At 38.9% G+C, this 21,178-nt stretch overlaps 1 protein-coding gene across 2 annotated transcripts; it reads left to right on the top strand.

The window, feature by feature from the left end:
- The first annotated feature begins 372 nt into the window (after nucleotides 1-372).
- PROSER1 (proline and serine rich 1) lies at nucleotides 373-21,154 on the top strand. Of its 2 annotated transcripts, XM_038132689.1 has the most exons (14): nucleotides 373-510; nucleotides 3,445-3,510; nucleotides 4,224-4,292; nucleotides 4,739-4,833; nucleotides 7,045-7,138; nucleotides 7,574-7,684; nucleotides 8,438-8,521; nucleotides 9,425-9,503; nucleotides 11,697-11,792; nucleotides 11,914-11,958; nucleotides 14,249-16,010; nucleotides 16,653-16,800; nucleotides 18,125-20,525; nucleotides 20,828-21,154. In XM_038132689.1, the coding sequence occupies exons 1-13, from the start codon at nucleotides 466-468 to the stop codon at nucleotides 18,245-18,247; spliced, it is 2,817 nt and encodes a 938-aa protein (XP_037988617.1). In that variant the 5' UTR covers nucleotides 373-465; the 3' UTR covers nucleotides 18,248-20,525; nucleotides 20,828-21,154. The 2 variants fall into 2 exon arrangements, with proteins under 2 accessions (XP_037988617.1, XP_037988625.1); XM_038132697.1 differs by lacking the exon at nucleotides 18,125-20,525.
- The last annotated feature ends 24 nt before the right edge of the window (nucleotides 21,155-21,178 follow it).

Raw genomic sequence — 21,178 nt, 5'->3', positions numbered from 1 at the left:
CCCAGCCCGCCTGCCCCGGGGGCCGCCCGCGTCCGCCCCGGCTCTGCCCGCCGGGATCGCAGGGTGGCGGCGCCGCGAACGATGCTGTGCGGGGGCTCCCCGGGCCGGCCGGGCCGCGGTGCCGCGTGCTGAGCGGGGCGGCCGCCGCTGCCGCCCTTTCCTCCTCTTCCCTTCCCCTCCTGCCGCCGCCGCGACCCCTGCGCCCGCCGGAGCGCCCGCGGGACGCGCGGGGAGCGGGCACACCGGGCGGCTCCCGGAGGGCGCCTTTGTCTCCGTGTCCGCCCGTGCAAAGGCGGCAGCGCTCCATCCCTGGGGCTGAGGACAGCCCCGGCCACCTTCTGTGCCCGGCATTTTTTATTTATTTAATTTTTTTAAACCTTTTTTTCCTGTATGCTCAAAGACATTTAGGATTTTTTTTATCACTAGTATTATTTCCTCCACGTTTAAGTATCGGCAGTAATCAAGATGGATAAGAAATCGTTCGAAACCGTGCTGGATGAAATTAGGAAGGTAAATTCTCGTTTTGTGTGTTAATCATTTGGTGATGGACTATAGGGCAAGGAGTAATGGCTACAAATCGAAAGGAGGGGGACATTCAGCTTAGATATTAACAAGAAATTTGTTACTGTGGAGGTGGTGAGGCAGTGGAACAGGTTGCTCAGGGATGCCCCAGTCCTGGCGGTGTTCAAGGCCGGGTTAGATAAGACCTTGGGCAACCTGGCCTAGTGGGAGGTGTACCTGCTTGTAGCAGGGATGGTGAGATCTGGATGATCTTGAGCCCTCATTGGAAATGAGCACTTGGATAAAGTTACTGCAGCATTTCTACTTTCAAGGAAGATGAGGGAGAAAACCAAAGCAGCCAAGCATGTCTTTTTTGGGGGGAAGGGCTGTGGTACCTTGGCCTGTCCTGAGGCAGTGTGAAATATCCACCTTTTACGCGCTGGTTTAGGAGGTACAATGCACAAATAGGATGTGAGAACACTGATTTCTGAGCTGCGTTCTGTTGTCCTTTTTGGAAATAAGTCTCCCTCAGCTCAGGAGCTATTGTGTGCACACCTTCTTCATCTGGGATTTCAATCCTGCGTTTTGATGCGTGCTCCGAGCTGTGCTTCTTCATCTCCTGTTTAAAAACTCTCTGAACAAAATACTTAAGGTTGTGGGGAGCAGAGATACAAACCTGGGCTTCCTCGTGTCTGGCAGGGTTCTGGTTTCTCTTTGCACGGGGCCTGCTTTTAAGAGGAAAGTTCGAGGTTAGTGGTTGGCACGCTCCCCTGAATGCTAGAAAGAGAAAAGGAGAGAAAAAATCAGAACCTTTGTGATTAATATTTCTTGTTTTGCCTGGGAAGCAGAAACCTGTGATGATGTATTTTGTTGCAGTTAAGCAGAGGCTATTTGAGTCGCAGTAGAAATGTTTACCTGCCAAAGGTGTCTTGGTGTGACAATGAAGGGCTTGTTTCAGATGAGATTTCCTTGTGGCACAACAGTGATCCACAGTATTTTTTGTATTAAGCAGATTTTTTTACTGTGTTGGTTTGTCTAGGAGAGGTAAATTTCCTTTATTTGGACTCAGGTTCTGGACTTGAGCTTCAGTTCAGTTTCTCTTTGACGTGAGACAGTGATGTCTGCAATTGCAGTATTATTATTTTACAACATATTGAGGTATAAAACTGTTCAACAAGAAGCCCCAGGGGTGTCTTTCTTATCACAACTACATTTTGCATAAGGTCATGGTCATAAGGTCTGTTTCATAAAACAGCTAAAAACGTGCCAAAGATATTTCAGGGTGTGGACTTCCCTCCCAACTTATGAATTTGTGTGGAAAATCTGGGAACCACAAAATAAAAAGTCAAGGAACGACTAGCACATGAATGCTTTCTCTGATGATTGATGGTGGGAGGGAGTAATGTTTCAATTATATTACTGCAGTGCAGTCCTTCAGAATACACTCTGTGGTTACTAAAGACTTCAGACAAAAGGGTTTAGGCATGTGATTTTAGGCAATTATGTTTCCTCTATGCTATCTGCTTGTATTTCTGTATTCCAACTCACTGTTGATTTAAGGATCAGTGCAGTGCTGTGTTAATAATACTTGTGCTGTTGTGGTGTAATTTTCATTGTCCAAATACTGGTTTTGTGTCTTTGCTGCTATGTTTATGTTTAGGCTTCATTTCTATCTCTGTGGTAGAACCTTCTTTATTATGTGATTTACAAGTTTGTTGTGTTGGCATGTTCCGTTTTCAGTCCTACAGTTAGCAGGAACAATTATTTAAATGTCTTCATGTGTAGCTTACTTCTGTTTTTCCCTGTGTGTATTTACAAGTACTAGCAAAATAAACTTTGGGGTTTTTGTTTGTTTGTTCCTTCCATAAATATGCATAGCAGTGCTTTCTGTTATAAAGTCATTTAAATCAACAGTCATCGTTGATTTAAGAAGGGAAAGTAACATTTATTTCGGGAAAAAAAAAAAGTACCCTGCTTTTTTTCCAAAACACATAAGGAGGAGGAAGGAATAGAAAAAAAAATGAGCACAAAGGCAGAAATTCTTTCTGCCCTCTGTGACTTCAGTGTGGCTGGTAGTTTGTCTCTTAAAGAGGTACAGAAAGGAAGAGGGTTGTTGGGAAGAAGATAGAAGTGGGTGTGTGGGTAAAGCTAAAGGTGATTTGAGAATATCTGAGATCTAGCATTAGAGAGGTGACTTGGAAACTATGGAAGAAAGGTGTTTTCACCAGCTTGGGGCAGGAATTCAGCTGTTAGCTGTCTTTTTTACGTCTTGTACTGTCACAGAGGGCTGGGTACAGGGGAGGGAGGAAGTCCTGGACGTTAGACAGCTCACATGGTTATCAACGCAGCTGTCTTGTCACAAAGTCAAAAGGCCGGTGCTGCATTAAAGTACTGGGCTTTTTTGGTCGGGATGACTGCATGTTAAAATTTAGAACACATAAGGATAATGATAAGACAGTATCCATCTCTGGACCAAGCTTTGTTGTGTATTTAATTCTGTCTGTATAGATTTGTTATCCAATTTCTTCATAAATTCACTGAAGTAAAATACTTTGTCAGTTAGTTTACAGGGGCTGTACAAAACGATTGCCTGAATAATAAACTGCATTATCTTGTTTAACTTTAAGTTGATGTAAATCATTGGAGCAAAAAGAAGACTGATGGTGTTCTCTCAGCACAGTTATAAGCAACAACGAGAAAGCAAAATCAAGTAAATTTAAAAAAGAGTATTTTTTAAACTGAAGAGTTAAATCACATCTTCCTGCTTTTCTCTGTTCTCAGTTACCTAAGAAGTACACTGTTACTTCAAAATGCTGCAATGTAATTGATGCAAATGTCACTTTGTAGGGGCAGATTTTAGATTAATAGATTAGCAGATGGTTGTGCTATAATTACAATTTTTGAGTCACTAATTATGCATCCTCTTTTTCTTGCATCTTTTAGGCTGTATTGACTGAGTACAAATTAAAAGCTATTGAATATGTTCATGGATACTTTTCCAGTGAACAGGTAAAGTCAACACTGTTACGGGTTTAATGGGAGCTATTGTTTTTGTGCATTCAGTAATATACAGTGATTGTCTTCAGTCATACTGAGGATGATCGCATTAGCTTTTCATATTTATTGAGGAGATTTAATTCCTTGTTATTATATCAGTATGACACTATTAAAAAGAGTTCCAAGTTGCTGTATCATCAAAATCACTATATTTTCATTCTTTTTGTGTCTGGAAGGTTGTATAAATTTATCGTAACGGAATTTAGAATTGTTTTGTGTGTATTGTCTAAATAGAGATAATGTATACCATGATAATATGTAGTTTTTCTTTTTCCTCTTTCTTTTCCTGCTGGCTTTTTTGGTGTATGTTTGGGAATATGCTGTTTGGGATCCTGATAGCTGATAAGCTTTTTCAGACATACTTGATTTTTTTTTTACTTATTCTAATACAGTGCTATTGTTATTCATATATACAAATATATGTCAAGAAGTAAGTGTTTTAAGTATTTCCATGGAAAATATTCATCTCATAAAATAGAATTTTTAGCTGCTTACTTAGAAATAAATAGAAGGTTAGATGCTGGTAGGCACTGACTATCACCATCACAGACAGATGTTTTTTAGCAGTATACCAATGTGCTACAAAAGTAGAAAGGTCATATTCATGCTATTAGTATACATTTTTAATACACCTGAAAGATTAATAGAAGGCCTTACTGTTGCAGGTTGTTGAATTACTGAGATACTTCTCCTGGGCAGAGCCACAGCTTAAGGCAATAAAGGCTTTACAACATGTAAGTTCTTGTGACATGATCTTGTGGAATAAATTTGCTCTCTTAATGTCGTTTTAATTTTATGACACCTACTTTTCAACTGATGAGTCAATATACCCTTCAAAATCTTCAAAGTTTTTCTTCATCTTCTTCAGTGGTACCAAGCTGTGAAATTTCATATTTCTGATTGGAGTATCTTTTCTGACTAAAGTGACTTTTACTTTCCTGTGTATCACAGATGGAGATGTAGCCCTTTCTAACTCTTGTTAACTCTCCCAATTTCTTTGCTTTTGGTGAGTGCTTTTTGGATGTGCTTGTTCATAATTTAGCATATAGAGTCTCCTTCCCAATAGCAGGCTATTAAAAGTTTACTGAAATCTACCATATGAAGCTGTTACTTAATAGTATTCTGAGTTTAAAATACTTGTACTGTTTTATTTTATACGCACTTTTTTCTTTCTTATCAGAAAATAGTGGCAGTTCCAGCAGCAAAAATGGTTAATATTCTCAACTGCTTCACCTTCAGTAAAGATAAACTTATTGCCCTTGAAATCTTAGCTTCGTAAGTATCTCTTCTGCTGTGTTCCTTAGCTTGTATTGGTTCAGCTCATGTTTGAGGATATAAAACTTTAGATCTCCTAGAAGGAAGCACTGTGCCTGGTTAAGGTAAAGCAGAAATCCATTACTGATGGGGCTGTTTAAAAGAATAGTTGGAAGCAGACGTTGTAGAAGTACGCATAAGACTGAGAGAATTGATTTTGTTCAGCCTGGAACGAGTTGGGATGACCTAATTGCAGCCTTCTGGTACCTGAAGGAACCCTGCAAGAGACCTGGAATGTAATGACAGGACAAGGGGAATGGCTTCACACTGAAAGAGAGTGGATTTAAAGTGGATATTAGGAAAAAATTCTTTGCTGTGAGGATGGTGAGGCACTGACACAGGTTGTCTGGAGAAGTTTCCATCCCTGGAAATGTTCAAGGCTGGGCTGGATGGGGCTCTGAGCAACCTGGTCTAGTAAAAGGTGCCTCTGCTGACCTGAATGGGCTCTGGAGCTAGATGATATTTAAGGTACTTCCAACCAATGATTCTACTATTGTGGAAAATTCCATAGTTCTTGCTGCTATGTGAGCTTCTGTCTGCTGGAAGAATGGCACTTTGGTGGTGTTTTTACTGTGGTCTTCAAATGTTGCAGAGAACAAAGAGGGCCTTAAGCTTGTTTCTCTGCTCACTGAAATCTGGAAGACTTGAGACCAGGAAATTCTGGGAATTGACCCTTTTTTGAAAAGTCCTCTAAATATTACATATGTAGACGTGAGTTAAGTAAATGGATCTCTTAAATTGACAAATCTGCTGTCTATAAAAAAAATAGATATTCTAAATTTTTATTTGGGTTTTCCTAGTGAACCAAGCTGCTGCAAAGGATCTATTACACATATTTTAAATGGAACTCTTCTGCTTGGTTCAAGGGATTTATTTTATAAAGTATTGTTCTTTTCTTGGTTTTTTGGGGTTTTTTTTTGCTTTAAGCATATCCGTCTTCCCTGTGAATGTGTACTACCACCTGCTTGAAGTTCCTGGGACATAAAATTTCATGGTACAAATATCCCTAAAACAGTTAAGACTGAGGATACAGACATGATTTTGCTTTAGGGGTTGAGCTTAAGGAAACCATGTCAGTTCTGCTAGTCTATTTCAGACCAAATCAAAACAGGCTAGCCAAAGCAAAGTTAGTGACACACAAGACTAACCTGTTACTTTCTTGTAATGAGACTGGAGCTCTTGGACTGTTGTTCAATTGCTACACTTCAGCTGATGTGGGGGGAAAGCACAATAACTTCCTTAGCTGTTGATTTTCTACAGTACTAGAGCAAAGTAAGGGAGTCATGATTACAAATCCTAACCCAAATCTATGTGCTGCTTACTTCATTAATCATGAATAGTGAACAAAGCTGGAAGCTCATTCACATTTTAATACTGTTCTTTGAGATGTTTTTCATGGCTTCATTCAATGTTCTGGTGATTTAATTTCTGTCTAATATCCTCCTTTGAGGAGTCTTCCTTTTTGGTGCTTTATTGTATTTCCAGTAGTTTCAATGGCACAGGTAATATTTGACAGAGAAGTGCTGGTAAAAAATTGGTCAGAATTTTGAATAAGTTGTATAGAAGCAGCATTGGTCTCCTTGTGGTCACATATTTTGTTCTCTGGTGTGTCTAGTGTTGTTTGGGGAAGAGGAGAGAGGAGGACTACCTTTTGGAACTATATGAAGGCTTTCACTAGCTCTGCAGAACTTAGAGAGATTTATCAGAAATTATCTTTTTCATTCTTAATTAAACTAGATGAAAACTTGTTTTTCTACCAGACTGGCAAGAAACAGTGGCAAATTGAGTAGCTGCTGGTTTTCTGCTGTGCTAGGAATTGTTTGTTAGTAGTAATTAAAGCTTTCTAGTGAACTGTTGATGCCTTAAGTCTCAAGGCGTCACTTTTGCTATGCAAAATTAATTTATTCTACATACTTTTGAAATAAAGTTGAACCATCATCATCCATTATTCTGTATTGATAGTTAGTTCTAATACTATGTTTTACTTACAGGTATGAAATCGATATTTAAGCCTAGGATTTTTACTTTAATAATAATAATGGTAATATTATGATCTGAACTAATTATGGTTTTTTAATGAGCTTTTGGGTAGTGGCTAAGTGTGGTTCACTTTTCAGCATTTTCAGCTTATGCAAATGGAATGGCAGTAATTGTCTGTCAATGTCTTTACAGCAACATTGTTGATGCTCAGAATTATCGCCTGATTGAAGATCTATTCAGAATTAATATGTCAGAGAAGAAAAGATGCAGACGAATTCTTGAACAGGTAATCAAGATAAACTAATATCCTTGGTTCTGTTAGGATTGTGTCATTGTGGGGTCAGGGCTTAGCAACAGGACTTCTGGGAGCTGCTGGTGTAAAACAAGCTGAAATAAGCAACTGCAAAAAGATAAGAGCAAGTGTAACAAAAGGAGAAGTTTTTGTCTGGCATTGGGAAGAAGAGACACAGAATTGGAAGCAGTGCTGGAGGAAAGAGTTTCTTTTAGAGAGCACCAAGTGCTTAAGCCCAAGTTCAGTGTAAGCAGAGGGGAACTTTGACAGAAGTTTACACTATTTGGATTATTTGGAATAAGACTTGAGACACAGACTTCAGTTGTTCCGTGTAGGTTGATTTGTGGAGTCTAAATGTCATGAAGTAGTAACTAGTTTCTTTAGAGCATTGAATTTGATAGCAAATAATCTTTCTTGATTATTTCACAGGCTTCAAAAACAGGTTGTAAGGCTCCTCATGCTATGATATCATCCTGTGGCATGATTCCTGGCAATCCTTATCCCAAGGGCAAACCAAGCCGCATAAATGGAATTTTTCCAGTAAGCGTGATGCTATACTTTTTCTTTTCACAAATGAACCTTGATTTTAAGATTCACGGTATTATATCCAAACCCACAATTCATATACATGGAAGGAGGAGTGGAATCAAAACCAAAGTGCGTTTGTTGGGTTGGTTTGTTTGTTTGTTTGTTTTATCCCATTCCACCTTTATAGGGAACTTGCATTATTTTTATTTGCCTGTTCTTTCTATGCTGCTTCAGGTAAAGATTACCTGAACAATGTCATAAATAAGACATTGTTCATATCAGGAAAACATTGTAAACTCCAGCAGTATTTGACAGAATCAGGAGAGGTGTCAAGAGGCTTGCTGGTAGGTTCATAAGGTGACCTAATATGGTCACTACAGTACTACCACTAATCTTAGTGTGGCTCTTCACCATGTTAAGCATTTCCTGTGAACACTTAAGGGACAGCAAAATTAACTGAAATTAATGTTATCATGTCCACAAGTCAAAATGCGTAATTCTATCATCAACATGCGCTGTTTAAAATGCCTCTCTTTACAAAAGCTTAGTGTTACAAACCAAGCTATTGGAATGCTATTACTCATTACTTTACAAGCCTAAAACAGTTAGTGTTTTGGTTTTGGTTGGTTAGGTTTTTTTCCCGACAAACATGGTTTCAGAATGTTCAAAAACTCGTATATAGTTCAGAAAAAATAAAAGATGGTGAAATTGTACAGGAAGGTTTGCTTCTAAATTAATGCTTGGTTTAATCTTCTTTTGTTTCAGGGAACCCCTATCAAAAAGGACACAGAAGAATGTACTAATGAAGGAAAGGGAATAGCAGCCCGTATACTTGGACCATCCAAACCAGTATGTCTAAAAATTAATAAATAAATGACACTTTAAAAAATCCCCAAAACAGCTACCAGCCAATTCAACAAGGCTGTGTTATAAAATGCTGTTATGTTGCAAGAAGACTGTAGAGGAGCGATTTAATTGAAGCTAAACTTCTGTAATTAATATGACCTAGTATTTTTTATTTAACTAAAAAATGAGCTCTAGTTTTTAGCTGTAGAGGGGGAAGATTCTCTACTGGATACAATGTGTGTGCTTTTGAAGACAGAATTTACATTACAGTAGCAGAAGAGAAAACTAAAAGCATTTTTGGTAATCCATCGTGAGCTGCTCTCTGAGGATTTCTCACATGAACAGAGAAAATGCCACCATCTTTGAAACTTGAATTGCAGCAGTGCCTTAGAAAGAGGTTCTTGTTTCTTAACACAGCTGATCTGTATTTCAAAATTTTTGAGCATGTGGGACCAACATTCAGCGAACCTGTTACTACTTTGAAGTATTGTCCAAATGTTTTATTATCACTTCTATTATGAGATGTTTCCCACAAAGCTGTATTATTTTAAAAACATAGGTACCTTCAGAAATATTTGCTAGTTTTAAATATGCTAAACCTCTAAAATGAGAAGTCAGTCCAAGACTGCAGAGTATGAGAACTGCAAGGCAGAAAGGAGCTCCCTTTCCCACTTGTGCTCAGTTTTCTATTAAAATCTAAAGGTACGCTAGTGATGTTTGTTTCACTCTTTTCAGAAAGAGTGAAATACGTGCAGTCACTATGGATATTATGAAAAAATTCATATCACCTGTATTTGTAGAAAAGAATGCCTGTCTGTAGTAGTATCTGAATGTTAGCTTTTTGTCTGAGAAACATTACCTAATGCTTTCACTATGGCTTTTTCCATTTGTTTTTTGTTTATGTAGGCTCCATCGACGTACAATCCACACAAACCAGTTCCATACCCCATCCCACCATGTCGGCCACATGCAACTATTGCACCAAGTAAGGTTTCTATGTGTTCTAGCTTGATGCTATTGTTCATGTATTTGCCTTTTAAGCAATATGTCAAGTGTTGGTTTCTCTGACCGTGGTCATATCTGAACTTGGCTTCCGCTCCCTGAGAATGCTCTAGGTATGGGTTTCTACCTTTTCTTTCATGACAGCAGAATTGATAAAAAAAGGAATATATTATTTTTCCAACATCCATAAGAAAAATTCACAATCCTGTTCTGATGACAAGATATTTAATTTATGGGAGGTATTGTGCATGTTAAACAAGACAAGGGCTTTGGCTTTGTTGTAACATTTGGCCAAGGCCTGGGCTTTGGCTTGACAAGTCTGACTTGTTGCTGTAGAACCCAGCTTGGGGTATGGTCAGCCATGGCCCTGAATTGGGTGGAGCTATGTAGGAACTTGCTGAAGGGCTGTAATCTGTTTCTCACTTGCCTTCAGCTTTACCTTCTGTCCATCATAATGGAGAGTAAACAGTTTCCTAAAATAAAAGTTGATTTCAGTCTCAGAAGGGAAATAGTGATTGCTTTTTCCTGCCATTGCTGTATTTCTAGCCTAGTGCCTTAAGTAAGATTGAACCTTTATTCATAAGCTCCTCTCTTTGCTCTGCTGCATTAGTTGTTCGACTCGAGACATTTTTGGAAGGGGGCAAGGCAATTGCCCTTTCTTTGGAAGAAAGCTTAGAATACTTGATGCAAGTCTGGCAGGCAGCTGAAAGCCTTTTCTAATCTTGAAATTCTGTACTACAAAACAAGGAGTGCTCTGGTTAGGGCACTTGCTTTTCACTGATGGGGATTTCAGGGAATTGATAAGAAAGTGAAGCAGAACTCCTAGCAGGCATGCTGTAAGCTGAGTCATCTAATCAACTGAAAGATGTTTGCAAGTCTTTTTCAGCCATTCTAGAAAAAATGGGCACTACTAGTGTCTAAGCTAAGAGTGATTGATTATTTATGCCCAGGAAATTACTTGTTCCGAAGAAACTGTGCAGGAAACTTGCAGCCTAACTCAAATTTATATTGACTAAATCCTGTCCAAAGTACCTTAAAGCACAAAATTTGATCTGTGGCAGGACAGAAATATTAGTGCAGTTTTAGGCTATGAAAGAGCTTTTGAGGTTTCAGGGCCTTGCTAGGCTGCAGTATGTGTTTTAAGAAAGCTCTTGTGACAACAGAACTCATAAGTGGTGAAATTATATATATGTGTATTTAATGAGATTGCAGATGCTGACCTGAAACTATTGAATGTGATTATTTTCAGTGTGGTTAGAATGATGAATAATTTTCTGCTTCTTGACCATTTCCTTCCTGAATGATGCAGTGATTGTTAGTTGCTTTTCTGATTTTCTTGTGCAAGAAATCTTAACATCAGGTGGAATAACTATGAAAGTATGAAATCAGAAAGGACTTTTATGTGACAAATTGGTGCACTTTCAGTATTGTTCAAGTGCTACCTTTTCCCATGAAGTCCAGGTTTTTATGCTCTTAAACTATTAATTCAGGGCCACTGTGAAATGTTTGTGTTCCTGCAATTTAAATTCAGATGTGTTTCATCAGAGCTCTATACCACAGCAATACAACAGTTTCACTTGCTCCAAAAAATAACAGAGGAAAAAAGGTATATTTAATATGTTAATTGCTGTAAGAATTTTAATATAAAATACTATGCTAACCCTCTTGAATTTCTTAACATTTAAAGAAATACTGAAGAATACTAGATTAAGTATTTGAGAAGGATTGTTTTTTCTCAGAATTTTCTGGCTAGTTTTAAAGGGTCATGGTTACTGATCTGTGTTTGGCTCCTCTGTTTGTCCGGCATTAATGCTGAAGAAGGAGTTGCAACAGCCTTTAAATTAAGAATAGGAAAGGAACCAGTGATGTTGCAGACACTATTACTCCTCCCCTTTGAGTTTTTCAGGCAAAATGGAACTGAAAGGAATTGACACCCGACTTTTTTGAGCTCTCTTAAGAGAATTGCCCTTACTAAAATTTGGATCACAATGCATGCTCTTCAGGCAGTTGTTGGCAAAAGCCAACATCCAGCTTGGATAGTTTACTGGTCTAGCTTTTTGATAAAGGAATGTCTTACAGTCTTGAAAATATTTTTTAGAAGGTGAAGATGCTTACTGGTTCATCTACATACGGGTTCTTCTGACAACAGGGATGTGTATTGCCTTTGTTATTTTAGGTGCTTACAACAATGCTGGCTTAGTTCCAATGGCCAATGTCATAGCTCCAGGCTTACCAGCTCCTCCACCATACACTGCTAATCAAGTGGTATCAGGTAAAGCATGCATATCTTTAAAAATATTCATGCTGTTTTTCCTGGTTCATTGCTGGGAGTGGATCATTCACTGCTGGAGTCTCATTTGCCTTTCAATAACAAGCTGCTGTTCTCTGTTTAGAAAATGAGGACCTTTCCAGCCAGGCAAAACCTTCCCAAAATCAAGGTAAATTGCAAATCCGCAGGGGGATTTTTGTGTTTATTGTATTTTTGTTACTTGTTCAGAGAATGTTAACAACTTGTTTACTGGGATCTTCATAAGCTTCCAAGTATGCAGCCACTAAGTATGTGGAATAGAATCTCTTGAAAGTGGAGAAAAAAATCATCCGACATTTTTACTTAGAAGCATTGAAATATTAAAATTCATTATTTTGTGTTAGCTTATCAAAGGTTTTTATATTCTTCATTATGTAAGTAGGTGAGAAATCATGCTAAAAACTAAATCAAAGTACCCTTTACAATGTTCATGCACTTAAATACTTCAGTAAATCTTTGCAATTTTTAAAATTCTGGACATCTGTTGGAAAACTCATTGACATTTTAATTTCATAGATCAGATGCAATAAGAAGGTAGGAATATAAGAGAGATTTAGAGATTTTTGAATGTCTTATCCCAGAGTGTTAGATCCAATTATGTCTACCTGCACTTTCGTCTTACCCTGTAAGATCCTGTTCTTTTTACCAAGACAGTTGTGCATTTTTTAATTGTTTTTATTTGTGTGGTGCTTTGTACACTTAGTGCAAAGCGTAATAATAAATCTCTTTAGGAACTACTTATAAAAAGGCTTTGATAACACGTTATTAGATTTGACAAAGTGAGAATTTACTGACTGTTTAGTCAGGCATATTAACAAATACTGCAAATAGATAAAATGACTGCGATACGTTTAGCTACTGTAAATATTCCTAGGGACCAAAAAAAAAATACTGTGTTTTGTCTTTCCTTCTCTGTGTCCAGGGATGGTTCAACAGAAATGTTTTGAAGAATCACTTCATTCTTGTATCTTCCTCTTTAAGTGTGTACTCTTTAAGTAATTTTTACAAAGTTAGTTCATGCAGCTAAATTAATACAGTGTAAGGAAGGAAATATTCTCTTAGGAAGAAAAGTTCAGCTCTGGGTTCTAGTACAGCTGTATTTAATTCGTGATTACCTTGGCTGTCAGGATTAAGTAACTGTGATCTTTAGGAGAGTCTTCAGCTTGGAAATAGAATGAGAAAGGAACAGAATCCAGAGCTGGGCAGTCTGGGGCTTTTGTTTGAAAAGAGTATGTCAAAGGAAATAGGGTTTTTTTGGAGATTTACTCATTTTAGAATATCAACATACACAAAATTGGAGTTTGTCATATCAACTTCGGTCCAAGATTTTAATGAATATTTTTTTGGATTTGTGTGTAGAATTAGATGTAGAAATCAGGAAAGAGAAGCACGTAGGTTGCTAGAGAGTTTTGAGTGTTGAGTTTGACTGGTTGGATGAGTGTCTTTCTTGCATTTGAACAGATTATTCCAAAAGTAAAATAAAGCACAAGGGTTATTTGAGAGCAATGATTTATTAACATATTCATGTTCCACAGGAAACTAAAGGCAGGCATATCGAGAGTCACGACATGCCAGTGTTCATAAATGCAGCTCCTTTCCATTAACTTCCACATTCACAGTGTGCCTGCATGTTTTCTTGCAGCTTGACTGATGTCTCTAACTTACTTTGTAGGATTGACACAAGCTGGTACTTTTAGTGGCAGGTGCTGTCCTTTATTACAGACACCTGACTAAAGACTCCTAGAAATAAAAGTGATAAAAATAAAAGTGTTGATAAAGTCAAGTGCCAATGTTAGTTTAATACTGTAGTGTGATACATGAATTTCAAAGTGTACCTTCTTAGAATCAAAATCTGAAGGAAGCACAGTGAAGAGAATGACCTGATTTTGAAGGAAAGAAAACTACCAGCACCTGAAATCAGCTTTCTTCAGTTGTTGACTAAACTTCTCTGAAATCATGATACATTGAATTAACTGGTTTTGAAGGAAATTCTGACCTTCAGTGAGAGTGGATGCAGAGGAGCCCAGGTGATCTGATGCTGATGGAATATTAGATCTGGTTTGGGTACTGCCAAATTTTAGGGACCAGAGGGAGGGTGTTTACCTGTATCACTTAGATGCTCTTACAGAGTGCATTTGAGTTTCTAACTGTTTTGCATGAGATCATGAAGAGGTAGCAGATGTCACAGAGTGTTTTAAAAAGGAGTTTTAGCCCATATGGTGTATGATTTGTGTGATGTGTTTGTGTGTACCTTTTTGGTTTGTTTTCATAGGCCCCACTGTTCATAGTTTATATGTAGACATTGTGTGTTAGCTATTGCCTGTGTGTCATATTTTGAAATGCTGTATAAAATGTTTTTGTGTTGATTTCAAACATTTCTGACAGTTTCAAGTATTCTTACTGGTTTTGTTTCTTTGCAGCTTTTTCTGCACAAGCGAATCAGCTCTTTACTCCTCATGGTTCTAATCCTTCAACACCTGCTGCTACTCCAGTCCCTACCCCATCACCTGTCAAGGCAATAAGCCATCCATTAGCACCTGCAACTCCACTCATCTCTGGGATGAACATGTCTACCCCTGTCCTTCCTGTTTTCCCAGGACAGGTCTCCTCTTCCAGCCATACATCTCAGCCATCCACCCCAACCCCTACTGTCATCAAATCCCTTTCATTGCCTGGTGTTCCTGTCACATCTGTTCACAGTGCAACCTCTACTCCTATCCCCTCAGTTTTTTCTGGGCTAGCTTCTATCCCTGCTGCTATGCCTACTCCACAAGGTTCTTCCACTCCATGTGCCACACCTGCACCCAGTGAAGCTTTTGCATCTGCTGCTACACCATTTGCTGGCCTCCCTTTCTCTGCAACCTCTTCAGTTGCTTCTGCTAATAATCCTGCTCCATTGTCATCAGTCTTTGCTGGCCTCCCTTTGTCCTTGCCACCCAATGCCCAAGGGATTTCTAGTCCTGTTCCATCTACAATTGCTAATTCTCCTGCCACCACCATTCCTGGCTCGCTCAGCTTGCCTAACCCAATTTTGTCTGTCTTAAAGGGATTTCTGACATCAAATGACACTTCATTAATCAATTCATCTGCTTTACCTTCTGCTGTGACAAGTGAGCTTGCTTCTTTATCTGCTCTTGCTAATCAAAGCTCTGATCCTCCCACTTCCTCTGTCAACAAATGTTATACTCCATCAGCCACCCCCAACACGCAGCGTTCCTCCACACCTGGGCTGGCTATTTTTCCAGGTCTTCCATCCCCATCTGTAGCCAATTCTAGTTCCACTCCTCCCACATTGCCTGCACCATCACCTTTAACCACTTCGCCATCGATTATGCCAGTCAACTGTGGCTCATCAGCCTCCCTCTTGCATGGCACAAGTCCTACTAATCCCGACCAGCAGCTCTCATCAGCCCCAGCTGCCACAAGTATCCCAGTTCTGGTCAAAACAGAACCCATGAGTCCTACCCTGTCGGCCTTCAAAGGTCCTTCTCATTCAGCCAGCCCTTCTCATGGCACTCTAGGACTGTCAGGGCTCGGGCGTGCGTACACCTCAGCAGCTTCAGTGCCCGTCAGCTTGCCCAGTTCCCTGAACCCAGCGCTGTCAGGGCTCTCCTCTTTGAGTGCTCCTCTGAACAACTCCAGTTCTCTGGCTTCCATTTCCCTCGCCCCACATGGCTCCTCTGCTCCCATTGCCCCCGTGTTCAATGGACTTCCTCCTTTCACGTCTCTAACCAGTAACTTTGCTTTTACTGGTAACCCAGCGCTGACCCCGCCCGTCACTCTCCCAGGGTCTCTGCTGGCCGCTCCGGCTACAAGCGCTTCAGCCGTGTCTGCCCCCCATGTGAGCTCCACCGCCGCCGTGCTGTCAGGACTCGCCGCCTCCGCAACAGTCTCTGCTCCACCCTTCTCGCTTAACTTGTCCAGTGCTGTCCCTTCCCTTTTTTCTGTTGCCCAGGGACCTCTGGGATCATCAAACCCATCCTTCCCTGGTTTTCCTGTCTCTAACACACCCTCTGTCACTCCTGCTCTCCCTTCTTTCCCTGGCCTCCAGGCATCTTCTGCAGTAGCAGCAGTTGCACCGTTGCCAGCAGCTGCCACAGCCCCATCTCCAGCTCCGGTCCTGCCAGGGTTTGCCTCGGCCTTTAGCTCAAACTTCAACTCTGCACTTGTGGCACAGGCTGGGTATGTTACTGTTTTTGGAGGAGGTCAGAACTATTTCTTTTTCTCTTCAGCAAAACACTGATTTTATTTTAGGTGTGTAGACAATATTTTCACTCATAGTTATTAATTGCAGATAATTTTTAAAGTTAGTTCACTACTAGATTTCAACTTGTCTTTAGAAGCTGATAGGGTAGTGAGTAAATAGGTTGGCCTCAATAGTCCCTGTTATGACAGTCTAATCCAGTGAGGTGCTCAGTGATTTTATTTCCTAGATGAGGTTTCATAAGAATGGATTCCACGTGGGCATCCATTAACACACACAGGTAATAGCAGACAAAATCTTAGATATTTTTAGGAAATTGTCAACATATAAATTCTTGTCATAAAGTTGTTTTTGTGTGCAAATTGTCAGCACACTTGAAGTACAAAACATTTTGAGTCCCCTTGGGTGTGTTCCAGACAATCTTGTTTTGTGTATGTGTGAATATTTTTTAGGTGGGTAAAGACTGGACTTTGGTTTAGAAATTCTGGGCTTTATGAGATTTAGAAAAAGAACTGCTTTTGTAATTTATGTAGACGTAAGCTTATAGAGAGGGAAACAGAATAAAACATGGTCATGGTGCAGATGTTCCTAATAATAGCCTCATTTTGACATTCTTTCAGCTTGACTTCTGGACTACAGACTCCAGGAAATGCAGTTTTTCCTGGTCTTTTATCTCTCCCTGGTATCCCTGGCTTTCCCCAAAGTGCTGCACAATCTTCCTTACAGGAATTGCAGCACAGTGCAGCTGCACAGTCAGCACTACTACAGGTAATGTGCCTATTTGTTGTTACTGTTCTGCTTCCAGTGATCTCTTGAGCACCTACTTGCCTGTTAACTCCTTGGGATTAGTTTAAGTCAGTAAATTATTAAAACCCCTAAATTGTGTGAGAAACGATTAAAAGGATGATTATAAAAAACAACTTGTACTAACTTCTTACTTAAGGCCAGTGTACAGTGCTTCATCAATGAGATTTAAACATTATCTAAAACTCTTTGTAAAATGGGGAGTAGTAAAAGAAAAGATAATGCAAATTAATTTTTTTGCTGGGTTTGTGTTAAATCCTATGAGCTGACCATACCATTCCAAAATTTGTGCTCAGTTCCAGTCTGACATTTGAATAACTTACAAAATAACTCACAGATTTCTGTGGACTATTTGTTGTGAGTTATGTGCCTCTGCACATGTAATCAGGTTGTCTTGAGTTTGTGTCTGTTGTGGTTGTGCCTTTCTCTTGATAATTCCCACAAATGGAATTGTAATGTAAGCTTGAAGTGGCTTTGGATAATGTGTAATTTCATCATCTCTTGTCCATTAAACAGCTTGTTTCACCCATCAACCTACATAAGTTAACTGAAACTATCAGTTAACTATCTGAAAATCATCAGACTTTGTATTTATATGTTTAGCTTGTCTTTTGTTAAAAACAGCCTCTGTACAGACTCTTGTAAGGAATTTGACCCTCTTTATATAATACTGAAAGAGAGAGCTGAGTGTCTTGACCTAATGTTTTCTCTCTTCTGTGACACATCAGTTGCTGAAACGGAGCATGTGTCTAACTACTGTTCAGAGTGCAGCATATTGTCAAATATCTTCTGAATATCAGGGGATTGGAAGAAGCAAGTTGCTTCATCTAGACCATGCTTTTGCAGCTCAGGAGTCTATTTGTTCTGTAGAAATGTATGCAGATTGCATTGAGGGAATGTAATTATTCTTATAAATAAGATCCAGTCACTAAAATGAACACTTATATACATGAACAATGAAGAGAAGGAAAGTTGAGTCACTGAAATATTACAGCTCCAGATTAAGCTGTGCCTTCCAAATCAGCTGGTGCCATTAACACTTCTTTGTTTTCCCCCTAAATCCAACTCCTTATTTTGTTCTCCGATATTTCAGAGCAATAGTTGCACTACAGATTAACATCTTCGTATAGATGCCTTGCTCATCTCTATTCTTTGCACACTTCAGAATATAATCCATTTGTTTTAGCTTGAGCAGGACTGGTATTGTGGCTGAAATTTTGCTTATATTTAGATTTTTGTTACCTTGTTTTTATCAGTGCTGTTTCCTAACTTCTTATCTTCCTTAAAGGCGCATTCTGCTTCTGCTCTGGAGAACTATACAGCTCAGCCTGAAGGTTTTGCTAACTATCCATCAACACCAGGAACACCATTTTCATTGCAGACAAGTCTGCCCCAGAGTGGATGGCAGTAAATACCAGGCATTTCTAAAGACTGCAGTGTTTGCTTGACAGAGCCTGATCCTATTCACTTTGAAGGCTGTCTCTGTGATAGTGGGAGCATGGTCTGAGCTGGGGAAAGAAAGGGAAAACATGAGGGTAAAATGTTTCCAGGAGGCTGTGTCAGATGTCAAACTTAATTTGTGAATTGCATTCAATTTGATTCAGGGTCTGATCCTGTGAATTGCTGAGCATCCTTGACTCTCCTTTAATTTTAAGAGTTCAATGTTTGGTGTCTTACAGGATCAGGAACATTCAAACAGGTGTTTGTGTAAATAGGGCAATTGACTGTCAAGCTGAGTAGGGAGACCAAGTATACTTAATAGTGTGAATAAGCACCTAACCTGTTATGTTTTGTATGGTATATGTGGTTAATATAGACTGAGATCTAGACTGAAACTAGACAATTAAAGCTGTAGACGACCTTTTGTCTAGAAGCACACTTCTTGTGTGTGTCCAAATCAAGGTCAGTTTATGGTTTTTCAGATGTTTTCTTCCTATGTATGAGGATCTCCTGTTAGCATCAGCAGTATGTTAAGGGGAGGGTAGGTCAGAGGTATGTGGGGGTTTTTCTTATGCTTCAAAATACTGTCATGGGCTTGCTGCTGAATTGAGTACTCCTTTGTCTGAACAAGAAAGCTAGGAAATGATGCTGTACTGTATTTGGTAGAAGTGGATTATGTTTTACTGGAGTATGGTTTAGCTAGCTGAGAATATGTCTTTCCAAAGTACATAAAAACAATTTAACTTGCCTCTAAAATAAGGTTCTATAATATTCTCCTTGCCTCCAGCACCCCTCTGAATGAAATAATTGTACTGCGGATAGGCTGCCTATCTGGCACTTTTGACTGCAGACTTATGTGAATGTTTACAGACATGGGGCAAGTTCTTCTCTCCCTTATACTCACAAACAAACTGGTTCTCTATATGCTTTTCAGCTATAAACTACAACTTGATGGTGCTTATCTTATCCTGTGAATATAAGTGGGAGCAGAATTTGGACCATGGATTTTTTTAGTATTTTTCCTTGGAAAACATACATGATTTTAAAGGCATATAGCTAAATTAACTGTTACAATGCAGCATATAGAAAGGTCTTGCTTTGTTAGTGAAATTGAGTTGTGCACTCTTCTAATAATGTTAGTATCTGTGGCAATGTGTAACACATCATTGAATATCTTCTATTTAAGGTATGCTCTTGATTATGGTCTAGAGACAATAGAGATGAATGATATTCAATCATGTGACTAAATTAAAATGTAGAAATACTACACTGTAGAAATGTTCTGCACCTAGAGTTTTACTTTTTTAAAGATTGATGATGCTGGGAGATGTTGCTAATGTATTTTCTTTCAAGATGTGAATGAACTTTTTTAGAACATTAATGGAAATTACTGTATTGGTTTTTAACATAATTTTTTTAAATAAAAAGTTTACAGTCATGGCAAAAATGCTTTGCTGACTATTTGCATATTTACCTAAAATATGAATGAATAAACTTGTTTTTAATAAGATTCTTCTACTAATCTTGATCTTGCTTTATGGTGTTTCTTTTTGATGCAGAATTCTGTCCAAAATTAGAAAATTTACTTCCTAAGGAGTGACATTAGAAATACCCTATTTAATTTTTAGATGAAAAACTTAAATTCTTTGACATTTTAATAATCAAACTTACATATAACATTAAATCTAAAAAAATATTGTGTTCTTTCATTTTTTTTTATTTTGTGAAACCTGTTAAAGTCTCATGATTCTCCACTCTGAACTGCTCTTAAAATTGATATCTCGAATATTGATATCTTGACTTAGGAAATTTGTGGAAGAGGTCTCTACCATCTTTCATTTTACTCTGCTTGTTGTTCTTTCCATAACTTGTTCTGTGTAGATTTGCAGATGAGTTGGAGAAAATAAAGATACAGGTATCTTATCAAGAGCAAATTGGCTTTTCTTCTCTGGAATGGGAAATGCAATGTAGACCAGTTTCAAGTCAGTAAGTGTTTTGTAACCTTACTGAGGTGCTGAGTCTGACATCCTATTTTAATCCTAGTTTCCCTATCAAGCAAAGTTGGAACTAATTCACATCACCCTGTAGTCAAAAGCAAGTAATACTCTTTTGTCAGAAAGTAAGCACTTTGTGCCTCTGTTTCTAAAACTATCTCTTGAATGGTCATGGGGTATGGGGTTCCTGTCTGAGCACTGGAGAACTCAGAGATGCTGAAGAGACTCAAGCCTTGTTTCTCCAAATGAAAACAGGTGAGAAAGTAGTGAAATCCACTGTGTTAAATGCTCTTATCCTGAATCAGTGTAGTTACTGGGTGTTATCCAGCCACTTTACCAGAGAAGAGTGATGTGCCCATCAGTGTTAGACAAGTGAATAGGTTAAGAAGTGTTTAGTTGTAAAGTTCTTATGTCTGGAATGGGCTGTCTGGTTCTTACTGAATCTTACTGAGCTGGATTTTGTAAAGGAACTCTCCACTGGTTAGGATTAAAATTAAATTTTTTAAATATTTCTCCTGATGTAAAATTGTTTTTTATTAATTTTTTTTCCTCTTCAGGAATAGAGTCTGTGTTCTGCATTGCAGCAAACTGCTGTGACCCAGCCTTGGAATTTCTGAAGGGAGTGATTTGTCCTGAGGTCTTTCATGCTTACTTGAGCACCGTTTTTAGACAGCCAAGGAAATGTCTGCTCCTGAGGCAAACCACCTTAAACTGAGCCTGTGCCAGGAAAGGGCTCTTGCTGTATGACTTTGATTCTGAACAAACTGATTTTTTTATACTGTTCAAGTTGCCTATTACTGCTCTATTTAGTGTGTACTGACGGCCTGCATAGATACGGTGTGGTGAAGTGTTCCTTGAAATAAAACCTTTTTTGCAACAACTAAGAACATACCAGGATTGTGTTTGCA

Source organism: Motacilla alba, chromosome 1 (genome assembly GCF_015832195.1).
Source record: "Motacilla alba alba isolate MOTALB_02 chromosome 1, Motacilla_alba_V1.0_pri, whole genome shotgun sequence".
NCBI classification, from domain to species: Eukaryota; Metazoa; Chordata; class Aves; order Passeriformes; family Motacillidae; genus Motacilla; species Motacilla alba.
This window is presented reverse-complemented; position numbering and strand designations above follow the sequence as displayed.